Source organism: Nyctereutes procyonoides, unplaced genomic scaffold, assembly GCF_905146905.1.
Source record: "Nyctereutes procyonoides isolate TBG_1078 unplaced genomic scaffold, NYPRO_anot_genome, whole genome shotgun sequence".
Classification (NCBI taxonomy): Eukaryota; Metazoa; Chordata; class Mammalia; order Carnivora; family Canidae; genus Nyctereutes; species Nyctereutes procyonoides.
Window position 1 is genome coordinate 24344460 of NW_026575139.1, and position 15840 is coordinate 24360299.

The 15840-nt window shown below is 39.1% G+C and overlaps 1 protein-coding gene across 1 annotated transcript in view; it reads left to right on the top strand.

The window, feature by feature from the left end:
• TMED10 (transmembrane p24 trafficking protein 10) overlaps positions 1–15840 on the top strand; it is a 34050-nt gene that overhangs the window by 8403 nt on the left and 9807 nt on the right. Inside the window, exons 2-3 of the mRNA XM_055304390.1 lie at positions 11099–11210; positions 15293–15366. Coding sequence (XP_055160365.1) covers positions 11099–11210; positions 15293–15366 — 186 coding nt within the window. The remainder of the gene's footprint in view (positions 1–11098; positions 11211–15292; positions 15367–15840) is intronic.

Genomic DNA, 15840 nt, shown 5'->3' on the forward strand with positions numbered 1-15840 from the left:
AATCTGAAACCAAGAGTCAGATGTTTAACCTACTGAGCCACCCAGGTGCCCTAAGTTTTCAACACTTCTACAAGCCGCCTCAAGCAATTCCTTTGTGCTATGCTATGTCATTATAGAATTGTGTTGGAAATTTGAAAGAATTTAGCATTGCTAAATACTACTTGTGGCCTTTCTAAATTGGACTTTGTTCTGGATATAATCTAGATGTGATCCTTTGATTTCAGGGATGCAATTGGTAGACTTGGTTAGTACTTGCTCTTGTTTGAAAGATCAGGGTAAATTCATTTTACGCCCCTTACATATAGCATCTAGGCCATCAGTTACCTGTGTTCAAGTTTGAAAACAGTGGTGACTTGTGGTAGCTTACCTTTCTTCTTGTGATGATGTGAGATGTTGAAATGTCTATGTGATGACATGAAGTGAAGAACATAGACATTGTGAAGTAGCATTAGGCTACTATTGATCTTCTGAACATATATCTGAAGGAGGATCATCTGCTTCTGTACCGCAGTGGACTACAGGTAACTGGAAACAGAAAGTGAAACCAAGCATAAGGGGAGACTACTGTACTGTTTTTCTAGTTTAAAACTACAGCATCGGGATCCCTGGGTGGCGCAGCGGTTTGGCGCCTGCCTTTGGCCCAGGGCGCGATCCTGGAGACCCGGGATCGAATCCCACGTCGGGCTCCCAGTGCATGGAGCCTGCTTCTCCCTCTGCCTTTGTCTCTGCCTCTCTCTCTCTCTGTGACTATCATAAATGAATAAAAATTAAAAAAAAATAAAACTACAGCATCTTCAGTGATTTGTGGTCTTTCTCCTTTCTTTATGTCTTAGGGTAGTAGATAATAGACCCCATGGCTCAAGATTCACTTGGTTAACTTTTACCAGAAGAAGGATATAGACCTACAGCCCCTAATCATACACATATAATACCCCTTCTCTCCCCCCGTTGTTGGGTTTTACATGTAGTTTATTACTTACTTTGTTAAAAAAACACATGCAGGAATTGCTGGAGTCCTTGTATTTCTTACTATCCCTTCTTAGCAACTAAAAGATGTCATTGAATACCTGCTTGGTTAGACATTTTGTATCCCTTCAGTTTCTAAATCTTGCTGCTGCTGCTTTGAGAGTTTACTTTTTTGTCTTTTTCTGTTTCCATGCAGTAACCATTTGGCCCTTACTATCCCTGGGTTTAGTCAGTGTAGTGTATTTTATGTAGTTTGCCATCCACTAGCACTATTAGGTTGGAAGTATGGTTAGTAACCTAAATGTTTATGGAGTTCTGAGTTGTTACTAATAAGTAGTTATCATAATAATGCTAACAACAATGACAATAATAGTAACACTTAATGAGTGTAGCCATGTGCCAGACACTATTCCGTGCACTTTACCTATATTAAATTTAATCCTCACAATAACCTCATAAAGTATGTGCTGTCATCCTTATTTTACGTATGAGGAACAGAAAGGTTAAGGAATATGCCCAAAACTGTATAGCTAGTAAGTGGCACAATTGTGATTTGAACACAGACCTGAGATGTGACTCTAGCATATTCAGTCTGTTATGCTGTAATGTCTCTCAAAGGGGGAAGAGAATAGGGATTTCTGTTTCAGTTCATTTTTATCAGGGTACAGAGTTTCTACAAGGGACCTGATATTTCTCAATTCCTGAGTTAGTCATTTAGTAGCTACAAAGGGTGATAGCTACCCATGAAATAATATGTACACATTGCATACTCAAACTTTATATCACACACTGATTGCAAACCTGAGGAAAAGACAGTGCAAGGAGGAGCCTATTTGAAGGAAATTACATTTTCAGATTTTCACCAGCTACACCAAAATTGCAAGCTAATTGACCTCTCCTATGGTAGCCCTCCTGGAAAAGAAGTGGGGTTTTTGTTTTTTATTTTTTAACATTTTCTTAGACTTGTGGGATATGGAGCTAAGTCCATAAATGAAACCAGTGTATGACCTTTGCCAATAGAAAGACAGACTTGCCACCTTTCTCATACACCATATGTTATTTTACAGAACAGGTGTAGACTTGGTCTAAAATAACTCTTTGTATATACCTCAAAAAAGTTTGTGAAAATGCTTAATGCAGGGCACCTGGGTGGCTCAATTTGCTAAGCCTCCAACTCTTGATTTTGGTGCAGGTCATAATCTCACAGTCGTGAGACTGAGCCCTGCATTGGACTCTAGCCCTGCATTAGGCTCTGTGCTCAGTGCAGAGTCTGCTTGAGTTTTCTCTCTCCCTCTCTCTGTGTCCCTCCCCATGCTTTCACATGATCTCACCAAATAAACTCTTTTTTAAAATATAATTTTTTAAAAAGATGCTTAATGTGTGCTTGGCTCTGCATAGACTAAATTTCTTCAGAATCTGGAGAGATGTGTGTATATATGCATTTGAATTCATCTTTCTAATTAATGTATTTTATTATTTTATTTTATTATTTATTTTATTTATTTGAGAGAGTGACAGAGATAGCAAGAGAGAGCATGAGCAAGGAGGAGAAGGAGAAGCAGACTCCCTGCTGAGTAGGGAGCCGGATTCAGGGGCCCTATTATCTCAGGACCCTGGAATCATGACCTGAGCTGAAGGCAGATGCTTAACTAACTGAGCCACCGAGGTGCCCTGAATAGTATTTTTTTAAACAAACTTTTAATTTGAGAACAGTTTTAGATTTGCAGAAAAACAGTGAAGATAGTACAGCTTTCGTATTCTCCACAGCCAGTTTCCCCTATTGTTAATTAACATTTACGTATTTGTCACAGTGCATCAACCAGTATTTGTATGTTGTTATCGACTAAAGTCCATACTTACTCAGCTTTCCTTAGTTTTCACCTGGTGTTCTTTTTTCTGTTCCAGGATTCCATCCAGAATATGTTACATTTAATCATGTTTCTTTGGGCTCCTCTAGATTATGGCAGTTTCTCAGACTTGTTTTGGATGACCTTGTGAATTTAGAGGAGTATTAGTCAAGTATTTTGTAGGATGCCCCTCTAATTGGGATTTGTCTGATGTTTTCCTAATGGTAAAACTGGGATTATGAATTTGGGAGAGGAAGCTCACAGAGGTAAAGTGCCATTTTTCATTATATCATATTAAGGGAGCATACTGTCAACATGATTTATCATTGTTGCTATTGACCTTGATTATCTGGCTGAGTAGTTGTTAGGTTTTTCCAAGGTAAGTTACTTTTGTCTCCCTTTCCATACTATGCTTTTGGAAGGAAATCACTATGTACAGCCCACAGTTCAGGAGCGGGGAGTTATGCTCAATCTCAATTTTCTTGAGGGCACTGTTTTCTTCATAAATTATTTGAGTCTTCTGCATGGGAGGGATTTGTCTCTTCTCCTTCATTTGTTTAATTCTTTTTATCAGTTTGGATTCATGGATATTTATTTTATGCTTCTTTTTTTTTAATTTTAAGATTTTATTTTTTCATGAGAGAGAGAGGGAGACACATAGGCAGAGGAGAAGCAGGCTCCCTGTGGTGAGCCTGTTGAGGGACTCAATTCCACGACCCTGGGATCAGGACCTGAGCCAAAGCCAAATGCTCAACCACTCAGCCATCCAGATACCCTATACTTCTACTTTGATTACAGCCCAATACCACTATATTTTGTTGCTCAGCTTGTTTCAGCCTTGGCCATTGGGTGCTCTTTCATTTGGCTTCTCCGTCCCTTGGACATGCCCTCATTCCTGTTTTTTGTTTTGTTTTTGAGAACATTTGTACTTTCTGGCATTACAAAATGCTGCAGGCTTAACTTGTATAACTTTCTTCCCCAGTCCTAGGACCAACCATTTCTCCAAGAATTTCTGGTTCCTTTTTTTTTTCTTTTTCTTTCTTTCTTTTTTCTGGTTCCTTTTATTGGAAAATGGTATAAGAAACGGAGGTCTGGGTAGATAGTATTATTTTTAAGACCTCTCTTCCTGACCTTTTTTTTTTATTATTTTTAACTTGTTTCAACAAGTGACCAAAAGTTGTCCCAGGCTTCTTGCAATTTTACTAAGTCTGGGAATTCTGTGAGGAGTAAGCAAGGGCGTAGGATGGAGAGAGAGATTGTAGTGCTAAATTAGGGCAGAGAACCAGAGCACTAGAGCCTTTGTCTAGGTCCTTGAGGTCCCACCTCTGCAGCAGGTCAGGCACATCATTATAGAGGAACACTCATTCAGACTGTCTTTGTATCTTTAGCAAGGCAGTGTTTGAAATTGGAGAGTCTAATATTGGTCACAGTCTTTTTACAAGGACTTTCCTGATTTTACTTCGTGTCTAGTTCCAGGAAAATTATCTCTGAAGATAAATTTGTGAGCTTTCATCAGAAAACAAATTATGTGTAACCAACTTGGTTCTCTTGTTTTTTAATGTTGGCTTCCAGAAAACTTAGAGCCAAAGAGATTCTGTACTTATCATTTGCTCAATTCAGGTTCTTGATAGTGCCTATTTGTTTCTTCCTCCAGACAAGCTCTATATTCTTTTATTCCTGATTGCTTTATTTGCCTAGTGTTTGGGCCCAAGCTTCTTAAAGATCCTGGTCAAGTAGGCATGGTATTATCTTGAATATTTCATAAAAGAAATGCGAGCAGGCTTCAAGACCTGCTCAAGAACCTGTTTTCTGGCTGCTGCTTAGAATGGTCCAAGAAAATCCAATTCTAAATGAGTTTTTTTCCCCGTGACCTGTATTTTCACTTATTTGACAGTTTCAGTGTGAGTATTCACATATTCTTGACATCAGCTACTCTTCTTACACAATTAACACCTTTTTCCCTACTTACTAAGTTGTGAACTTTGGTTTGCTTTTCAGAAGGTGTTATCTAGAACAAATCTGTATTACTTCCCATTCTTTGATGTCATATGAGCAAATTTTAATGGTTTCATATTACCTTTGTTTAAGAACTTTTAATAAACTCTATAAATATTGTTTAAAGGGAAATAAGTAATTTTTTAAGGACTTGCTGTTACAGAAGGTAAAAGTGGCAGTTATTTATCATATTACCAACATACTTTAGTAGAATTTAAGAAGAAAAAATAGAATCTCTCAATTCTTGAGAAACCAGATGATCTTTTAAGGTGATCTGTAATTAGAACATTTTAATTAAAGGAAATTTAAAACCATCGTTTCAACCTTTTAGACTTTGCCAGCTCTGGCTAGTCATGAGCTTGGCTCACTTCTCTATTTCTTAATTTTAGCTACCTGCTGATTTATTTATTTATGTTGGGGTTATTGCATATGATTCCTTTTTTTTAATGAAGATCAATGGCTTGGGTCACACACACACACATACACAAGGATCAATGACTTGGCTCCTAAATTGTTATAAAGTTGTGAACTATGTGAGAAACTACTGATTTTCAGAAAAATTCTAGGATCTCAGAATGCCCAACAGTCCTTAAGAGCCTAAAATGAAGGTTAAGTTGTCATGTTGCTTACTTGGATTTCCAAATATTCACCTGGATAAACAACCCTCATATAGTTGTGTCAACTGAAGGTCATGAGGAATATAGAAATGTGAAGGCCCTTAGGGAATTGTGATCATTATTACACACTTTTAGGGAGTAAATTTCATTCTGATGAAAACTGTAGGCAGTGATGGGTCTTTTGCCTTCAGCCTCTTGTAAAGCATTTGAGTCTTTGCCCTACGATGAATCTTTATTTTTTTAAATTTTTTTCCTAGGATGAATCTTTAATATATTTTCTTTCAGATGTCACATGTCCAAAGCAAGTGATTCCACCATAATTGTAGTTACTCAGTTCAGTGTAGCAAGGGACAATTTAAGCAATTTTTACCCCTTCTGAGTACCAGAGTCTTTCAGAAAAACATGGCAGACTTCCTAATTCATTTTGCAAAGTGCTCAGTGAAGGATTTTGGTAATGCCTTAATAAAAGTTTTCTATTTTTAAAGATTGTTTTTTAAAGTTTTTATTATTTATTCATAAGAGACACAGAGAGGCAGAGGGAGAAGCAGGCTCCCTGCAGGGAGCCCTATGTGGACTCAATCCCAGGACCCTGGGATCACAACCTGAGCCAAAGGCAAATGCTCAACGACTGAGCCAGCCAGGTGCCCCTATTTTTGAAGATTTTTTTTTATTTTTTAAGTAATCTCTACACCCAACATGGGACTCAAACTCACAACCTGAGATCAAGAGTTGCACACTCCACTGACTGAACAAGCCAAGTGCCCATTAATAAGACTTTTCAGACTTAAATCTAGGTTCATTTGTCATCTAGAGAGACTCTTGTCCTTAAATTTGTAATTTAAAAAATTATTTATTTGAGAGACCACAGGCGCATGGAGAGGGAAAGAATCCCAAGTAGACTCTGCGCTGAATGCAGAGTCCCTCACAGGGCTTTATACTACAGCCCTGAGAACATGACATGAGCTGAAACCAAGAGTCAGTCCTGTGCTCAACTGACTGAGCCACTTAGGTACCCTGGGTGGTTTTTCCTAGGCTAGGTCCTTGCCTGACTGGGGATGATGGTATCTTTGATGACTGTTTATGGCTGTATTCTTTTTTTTTTTTTTTTTTTAGGGCTGTATTCTTGATACCATTCCTTGCTGTCCTCTACTGGTTTCATTTACATTAAACATTTCTTTTCTTTTCTTTTTAAGATTTTCTTTATTTATTCATAGAGAGAGAGAGGGGGGCAGAGACACAGGCAGAGGGAGAGAAGCAGGCTCCATGCAGGGAGCCCGACGTGGGACTCCATCCCAGGTCTCCAGGATCACACCCCAGGCTGCAGGCGGTGCCAAACTGCTGCGCCACCGGGGCTGCCCTACATTAAACATTTCTAATAACCTGTAATCCTTTCCTTCTGCCTTATGGATTAAATTAAGGGCACCTGGCTGGCTCATGATAGAGCATATGTGATTCTTGATCTTGAGGTTGTAAATCTCTACGTTGCGTATAGAGATTACTTAAAAATAAAATCTTTTTAAGGGCAGGGAAAAAATAAAAATAAAAAATCTTCTTTAAAAAAGAAACTAGTATGGTGAGCAAATCTGGAAGCTTATTTTTATCCAAATATGCCTTGGAGAAGTTCTACATTTTCTGCAACTTTATTCATTGGAGCCAAACCTAAGTTAGAGTTTTTAGATCAGCTTGGAATGTGAAAATCTGTTAATCTTGCAGTCTATCTTTTTGAACTTCCTCCTTGCTCTTAAGAATTGTCGTTGTGCTTTTGGGAGCTAGGGAGTGGGAATGTGTGAGTATCTCATGGGTGAACAGAGTCTGAAGAAAGGAAGAATGACCCCACACTGGTGACTACACATTACTTTGAAATTTGATTAGTTCTCAGACCTTTGCCCTATAATGTGTGTGTTCAAGGTTCTAAAGAAGTCTCTTTTTACACCTTTTTTTTTAGTTGCTTCAGAAAAAGTATCATATGAACAAGAGGCCTTCAGGAATCTCTAGTACTAAATATTCCCTTTCCCTTGCAGATTATTTAGTTATTGCTGACTTCAGAGCCTCTACCTTGTGAGTGCCTGTTAATCCCTCCAAGGTGGAGAATGGCAGACTGAACAGGGCAGTGACCCACTTGAGAGGACTCTACAGGCCCTCTTTATCACACCGACCCAGAGAATCCATCACATTTTGTTAGTCCTTCTTGGCTTCTGTGCAATCCATTCTCTCAGACATTCTTTTTGTGGGGAGGCGAAATGGAATATAGGAAGAACATGGATTTTAGACTACCTCAAATCCACATAGATAATTTATTAACTATGTGATGATGGGCAAGTTACTGAGTTTTCTTATCAGTAAAATGGGGATAAGAAGACAGTCCTCTCTGGGATTGTTGTGAAGGTGAAATAAATACCGTGTATAAAGTTTATAACAGCATTCCTTTTTTTTTCTTTTTTAATTTTTATTTATTTACGATAGTCACAGAGAGACACACAGAGAGAGAGAGAGAGAGAGGCAGAGACACAGGCAGATGGAGAAGCAGGCTTCATGCACCGGGAGCCCGACGTGGGATTCGATCCCGGGTCTCCAAGATCGCGCCCTGGGCCAAAGGCAGGCGCTAAACCGCTGCGCCACCCAGGGATCCCTATAACAGCATTCCTTAATCCCCTTCTTCTCCCAGACCACTCAGTTACAGAACCTCAGTCTTAAATCACTTGATACTTTTTTCCTTTGCTCCTGCATCCTGGCTGCTAAGTGTTGCCGTGAGAAATGCATCCACAGTCTATGATCTCTGCTAAGACCACAGTGCTGCCGAACAATACTTTTATGTGCTCTTAGCTTTCTTCTTGTCTTACGCAGAGGTCAGAAGTGGGTGGTCTAGAAGAACTTGGTTCTATAGACCTCTTTTGTTTGGCCTTGAGATAGTTTTTCATATGTTGGGATTAGCTGTGAGAATTTAAAACTTAGGAGATTTCAAATACAAGTTAAAACGTGTAGCATCTTCTGAAAAATTGGACGATCTGAAAACCCATCGTGACATGACAGTCATTGGTTTCTCTCAAGACAGGTACATTTCACTTTTCAAAATTGTCTGACCTTGTGGACCTACACTGGCCCATTAGATTCAGTTCCATTGCTGGCTTAATGCTTGTGGGCAGTGACTTTTTGGTTTTGTCCTATGGACTCTGTCTCCTTAAAATCCCTCAAATCTGTTCCCTTTTCCTCATACCCATAGCGTTCATAATTTCTAACCTGGAGTGCTAGAATAGTGCCCTAATCCATCTTATCTCTAGTATTGTCCCTCTCAAGGGACTTGTCTTCACAGTATTATCAGATTCATCTTTCTAAATCGCAAACTAAATCACATCATTCTGTTGTTTCAAACTCTTCATTGCCTTTCTACTTTGTACTAAATGAAGTATAAACTCCTTAGCATGGTGTTGCATTTCTATATGATCTGACCATATAACCTCTCCAGCCACTTAACCTCTCTGTGTTTCAATTTCCTGCAATGGAACATAAGAGAAATAATAGTTCTTACCTAGAGCATTAAGATTTAATTAATTAATTAATTAATTTTTATTTATCCATGAGAGACGCAGAGAGAGAGAGAGAGGGGGAGGCAGAGGCACAGGCGGAGGGAGAAGCAGGCTCCATGCAGGAAGCCCCACATGGGACTTGATCCCCAGTCTCCAGGATCCCACCCTGGGCTGAATGTGACGCTAAACTGCTGAGCCACTGGGGCTGCCCAAGATTCAGTTTAAAATACATATAAAGCATTTGGCATAGTACTCAACATTTAGTAAGTGCTTGATAAGTACTAGTTATTAGTATTATGATAATATATTTTTTGGTTTTTTTCCTGGGCCCCAAGTCTTCTCTTCATATTTGCTCTTTCTTCTACCCTGAATTTTTTTGCACTCCTCTTTTTCCCTGAATTATAGTTCATCCTTCAGGACTTATCTCATGTGTCACCTCCAGAGTACACTCTCTGAACTTCCATACCCCATGGCACCTGTGCTTGCTTCTAGTAGTGTACTTTTCACATTACGATGAAGTCTCATTTCTTATCACCTCATTTAGACTTTTTTTTTTTAATATTTTTTTAATTTTTATTTATTTATGATAGTCACAGAGAGAGAGAGAGAGAGAGAGAGAGAGAGAGAGAGGCAGAGACATAGGCAGAGACATAGGCAGAGGGAGAAGCAGGCTCCATGCGCCGGGGAGCCCGACGTGGGACTCGATCCCGAGTCTCCAGGATCGCGCCCCGGGCCAAAGGCAGGCGCCAAACCGCTGCGCCACCCAGGGATCCCTCATTTAGACTTTTAAGCTCTTTCAAAGACAGGAACTATCTTACATATCCCTGTATCCCCAATGACCAACACAGATCTAAGCATTGACAAATTAATGATCAACATCATTCATAGCAGAAGATTCATGATTAATATCACTACTGTTATTTTTAGGGAATTTAGATGATGTGCCATAAAACCTTTTAAATTGGCCCCTCATAAAAATAAATAAATAAATTGACCCATTTCAGATTAGTTTAGCAGTAAAAACTAGTTACTATATTTTTCCCCAAAAGTGATACATGCCTTTAAAGAAAATCGAAAGAAAACTAAAAGTGTAAAGAAGAAATCTCACTACTCAGAAAAAAAAAAACTGGTGTTATTAAAGTACTTTAAATTATAAGCTCTTATGTACTACTCAGTTTTCATATTTAAAATCCCACCTATAAATGAATCTTGTTTTACAGGCAGCATTAGAACATCCAGTTTAATATAATGAGGCTACTACTTTGTGTTCCACATTGCAAGTAGCTTCTTGTTTTAAGTAATGAAATGTGCCTTTTCTTAGGACAGCCATGATTTCTAATAAGGAATTGCAATCCACTGTGTCATATTACAGTGTCATTCCCTTGTTTTATATATGACTAGTTACTTAATCTGTGCTTACAGGCCATTCTCTACAAATGGAGCAGTTTAAGGTTGGAGAACTAAAGCTAACAACCTAGAAGAAAGAAATTATCACTGGTGGAAACCAATGATACCTTTTTTAGGACAGATTTCTTGTTTGTCCTTCATGCCTCTCTGCCAACACATTTGATCATTGACATAATTGATGTGCAATTTGCAGGAATGAATCTTCCAGATTTTCTTCTCTATGCATGCCTTTTTTTCTCTTTTTGCATCAGGTGTTTCATTACCATTCTCTGCTTCTACCTCTACCCCATCAAGATTTGTTTCACAGAAGAGGTGTGTTCTTCTATATTTTTCTCCTACATTCTTCTGGTAATTGTCCTCTTCATTCTTAGGACCTGTCCGTTTCTAGGTAATGATACTGGTATACATTTTATATAGTAAACTTTTGCTAATAAGCCCAATTTATATCAACCGTATCAATTTTTTGGTATGTAAGATATTTTATAGCAGCAACATATTTTAGCCTTCAGTGTGGATGCTGTTTGGGATACTCTTTGGATGAATGAAATTTGCTCTACCTGGTTTTCATCTATAATTCAATTCCTGTCTTTAGGAATGGACTGAACATAGTCACCATAATGAGAAATATCAACTCTCTTTTACAGACAGTAAAAGACATTTACTTACAGACATTTCTCCAATTTCTGTAAGTTCTTTTCCCCGGTGTTATTTGCTTCCTCTTCTTACTTACTTTTTATTTTAGATCACAGATTCTGCTGGTCATATTCTGTACTCCAAGGAAGATGCAACCAAGGGGAAATTTGCCTTTACTACTGAAGATTATGACATGTTTGAAGTGTGTTTTGAGAGCAAGGGTAAGTAATCAGAGTGTTTTCCCTGAATTAAGTGTTTCTTCTCGAGTTAGAGCATGAACTTACTCTCTTGGGCTAGCAGGAAGAGGAAATGGAAACTACATTTGTTTATATGTCTTTCACACATATGAGTGAAAGTTGGCTAATCAGCTGAGTTCTTCATGAACAGGAGTAGGCATTTCTTGAATGCTGTGACATACTGGCTTGAATGATAGAGTTGAATTTTGTATATATCCTGGAAAATAGCGCATTTATATGCTAGTGACACATTTTTCTCAGGAATTAGAAATAAGATCCGTCTAACAACAATATATGGCAAAGTTAGAAGTATTTTTGTTCTTGAGAGCACTTTCCTAGTTCTATCTTGCTATGAATTCTTCTGTGCATCTCAAGGCCAAGACCCCATAGTACCTTTTTACTGATTACTTGATGGCTTCTGTGTTCAATCATGGGTGAAAAGGCAGCCGGGTGGCTCAGCGGTTTAGCACCACCTTCAGCCCAGGGTGTGATCCTGGAGACCAGGATCGAGTCCCACATCTGGCTCCCTGCATGGAGCCTGCTTCTCCCTCTGCCTGTGTTTCTGCCTCTCTCTCTCTCTCCTCTCTGTGTGTTCTCATGGATGAATAAATAAAAACATTTTTTTTTAAAGGCAGATTCCTTTTTACTCCCTATTCATTAGTTTAAAAGACACTAGCCTTTTCAAAGCTGTATGCAGGCAGTTATACTTGTTACAACAGTTACATCAGTTTTGGGCTATAGCCCAAAAGGGTCCTGTAGGACATAAAAACAAAACTCAAAACTACCTTAAAGAGAAATTTGACTCTCTGAACTGGGAAATTTACAACGTGATGCTGACCCAAGGTACAGCTTCATCTTGGGGTTTTAACAGTATCATTGGAACTCTACCTCTTTTAGTGCTTCCTTTCCTTGTCTCCATTTAATTTTAGTCTCAGGCTTCCTCCGTGTAGTAGCAAAAGGACTCCTGACAGTTTTACATTTGTAGAAAGTTCAGAACATAGGATCCAAGAAGAAGAGCAAGCATCTTTGCCAACAGTGCCAGTAGGTTCCCAGGAATGGCAGATGAACCAGCTGCTTTTGACAGTTAATCAAAAATTGACTCCCTTGATCTAAAGTTGGTCAAGTTAGCCTAAAAGTTAAGGGAATTTGCCAGAAGTAAATGGAATAATGGATTAAAAATAAAGAATTTTAATGGTGATTTCATGACCAATATCCTTCTCTGTGCTCCCACCTATGCTGTTTCCAGGATGTCTCAGCTATATTCTAGACATTTCACATGGTTGTGTAGCTCCTCAAAACCAAATGTCTAAGATGTAGAAGACTGTATTCACAAGACTCCCTTTCAAACTAATTCCCCTCTCTTATCAATGTTACTACTATCCTTCCAGTTACGTGGGCTCACATTTTGAAATTGTTTTTGCCTTTTTCAGCCTATCATTGAGTTATACTGATACTTCTTTCAAAATATCTTCTATATCTGGCACCACACAAATCTGAACTCTAATCTTTTATTTTTATTATTTTTTTAAGATTTTATTTATTTATTCATGAGAGACACACACAAGGAGAGAGAGAGAGAGGCACAGAGACACAGGTAGCAGGAGAAGCAGGCTCCATGCAGGGAGCCTGATGTGGAACTCGATCCCGGACCAGGCCCTGGGCCAAAGGCGGCGCTAAACCACTACGCCACCCGGGCTGCCCTGAACTCTAATCTTTTTAAATCATGTATTGTGTCAGGGTACTTAAGCTGTTAACTCTTCATTTTGGCTCAGGTCATGATCTCAAGGCCCTGGGATTAAGCTCTGCATTGGGCTCTGCACTGGGCATGGGTAGAGCCTGCTTAAGATTCTCTCTCTGCCTCTCCCCCTCCTAAAAAAAATACATATATGTATATATATGTACAAATGTATCCACACACTGTATAGTCAGCACTCAACTTCTAGTTTCATTTATTTTGATATGAACAATGTGATACCTTGTAGTCTTTGGAGCACCTTTTAAAAGATTGTCCATTTAACAGAAAAATGCAGAGAAGGTTGGTGGATTTTTTGTTGTTTTTTGTTTTGCTTTGTTTTTAATAAAAGGGACCCTTTAGGGCTATGATGTCAGCTAAGGGAATAAGCTAGCTGGTCTGTGCAAGAGACTGTATGGTCTAGACTGAGAATAGCCAGAGGTCTGTGGTTTGTGGTTTCACTAGTGTTTGAATAATGCTAATGCTTTGCTGTGGCAATAGAATGATGGTGGGAAGACCCTGTTAGGGAGAGAATATCTTGATCATTTGGACCAGGTAGGGTTGTGAACTGGTTCAGTTTCATAATTTTTTAAATGAAGAAGGAGAAGCAAAAACCTGCACTGTATCTCTTAAAGACCAGTGCAGTGACCAGGTCTACACATTGGATTTGGGAAAAGATCCCTGCTTCTCTGGGTGCCACTTTGTTTTGTTTTCTTTTTTGTTTAGGAGACTTACTAGTTTCATGCTCAGAAGACATCTGTGACTTAGTTTCTTAGTCCTACCTATGTAGTCTTATTTCTGTTGCTTTCTCTTTCTCCTCTTTTTTTTTAATTTGCATTACATTTTTTTTTAATTTTTAAGTAATCCCTTACACCCAACATGGGGCTTGAACTCACAACCCCAAGACAAGAGCCACATATTCTACCAACTGAGCCAACCATGTGCCCCTCTGTTGCTTTCAAGTTGATCTTTCTGATCTATCCAAAAGAACTTTACTGTCTTTGAAACATGCCATACTCATTTCAATATTTGCCAATACTCTGCCTTTGCCAGAGTACTTTGTCCTTGTCTTCAGCTGCTTTCTCTTTAGTGGAGTCTGTCCACAACTAATCCCTTTATTTCTCTAACCTTTACTCCATAGCTGGGATTATCTGAATGGATTTTTTTCCCTTGAAGTTTTATACTGCTTTGCATTTTCATTGTAGCTGTTACAATTATTTGTCTTAGCTCCCCATCGAATTTTTGAAGGCAGAGATTGTAATTCAGTACATTTCTAGCACCCAGTGAGTTCTCAGTAGTTATTGAATTGACTTTAGTCCATTTCAGAAACCTGCAGTGTTCAGGCGGTGGAGTATAGTGCCATTCTCTCTGGCTTGTAGTCTCAAGAACTCCAATGTTTAAGTGGCACTGTTTCACTAAACTCCTAATTCCATGCAGGCAGTTTTTTATTTCATAAATAATCAGGTGATTTCCAAGGGATTGGGGCTGAGCAATTTTGGGACTCTGGAGTCTTTCCCTCTCTCCTATTTGATGATTTAAGGTTAAATTCTTTTTTGATCAAGCTGAATCAGTTTACCTTTTCTAATATGACCCTAGCTTTCTTAGCCCTACTATCCCAAATAGACACTTCTCTAAGTAGCATCCCTGAAAATTGTACTCTCCTTTTGCGCCACCCAGGGATCCCTTTACAAGAATTTTTTTTGGGCTATTCTCTTTGAAGTGTTTTGTGGGTCCTATAATATTTTATTAACCTACAGAAATGGCCGTACATTGACCAAAATGTTTGAATTAAAGTGGAACATTAGCTAAATCCTGTGTTGTTTTCAATACTCATGTTTATATTAAGTAAATCCAAGCTTACCATATACCCAGTAATCCTTTTTTTTTCAAAATTTGACAGGACAGCCTTTCCAGATATAGAAATGCACCTTTTCAATCTTAGTTGGTGCCTACCACCTATTGGTCTATATGCCACTCATTTTTGTACTGTTTTGACTTGAATTTTATTTCCCGATTCAGTAAGCCTGTATGTTGTCTCTTCTGCTATTCTGTTCCTCTGTAGTACCAGCTACAGTGTCTTGTGTCCTGCTTGCTCAGAGATGTTTGCCAGCAGCATGGTTCTTGTTGCTTTCTGGCACCCCGCACAGATAGAGGCTTTGTCTGGAATGCTTGTGATTTTAGCCAGAGCCAGGAATTTTTTGCAGCTGAGTAGGGGGAGGAGTTGCGACTGTTTCCCTCTATTGAGAGGGTAGGGGTTAGAGAGAGGGAGGGTGGGTGGGTGATTTCCCGGAATTTTAAATATTCTACACAATGAATCTTTTGATTTCCTTCTCAGGAACAGGGCGGATACCTGATCAACTCGTGATTCTAGACATGAAACATGGAGTGGAGGCGAAAAATTATGAAGAGGTATGTCCTTCTCTAACAGCCAGTAGTAGCGTGCTGTGCTGGGAGGTTTCTGTGACCTAGTCAGGCCAGCCGGCTGTGCTTTGCCCAGAAGGCTTTTGTTTTCTCAGTAGTCATGTGACAACCAGCTACAATCTTAACTAATACAAAAAGTTGTGTTAACAGCCTTGAACAATAATTCTGGTAGTGCCTTTGGCCAAAGGACTGAACCAACTATCCCATAGAAATGTTGGTGAGATAAAACACTCAAGCATATGCCATTAGTGCTCTTGAGACAGAAACAAGGTGTATACTTAGACTTTTTATTTATTTTTATTTTAAGATTTAATTTATTTATTCATGGGAGACATAGAGGGGCAGAGACATAGGCAGAGGAAGAACCAGGGAACCAGGCTCCCTGCGGGTAGCCTGATGCGGGACTCAGTCCCACAACCCCGGGATCACAACCTGAGCCAAAGCCAGACACTCAACCGCGGA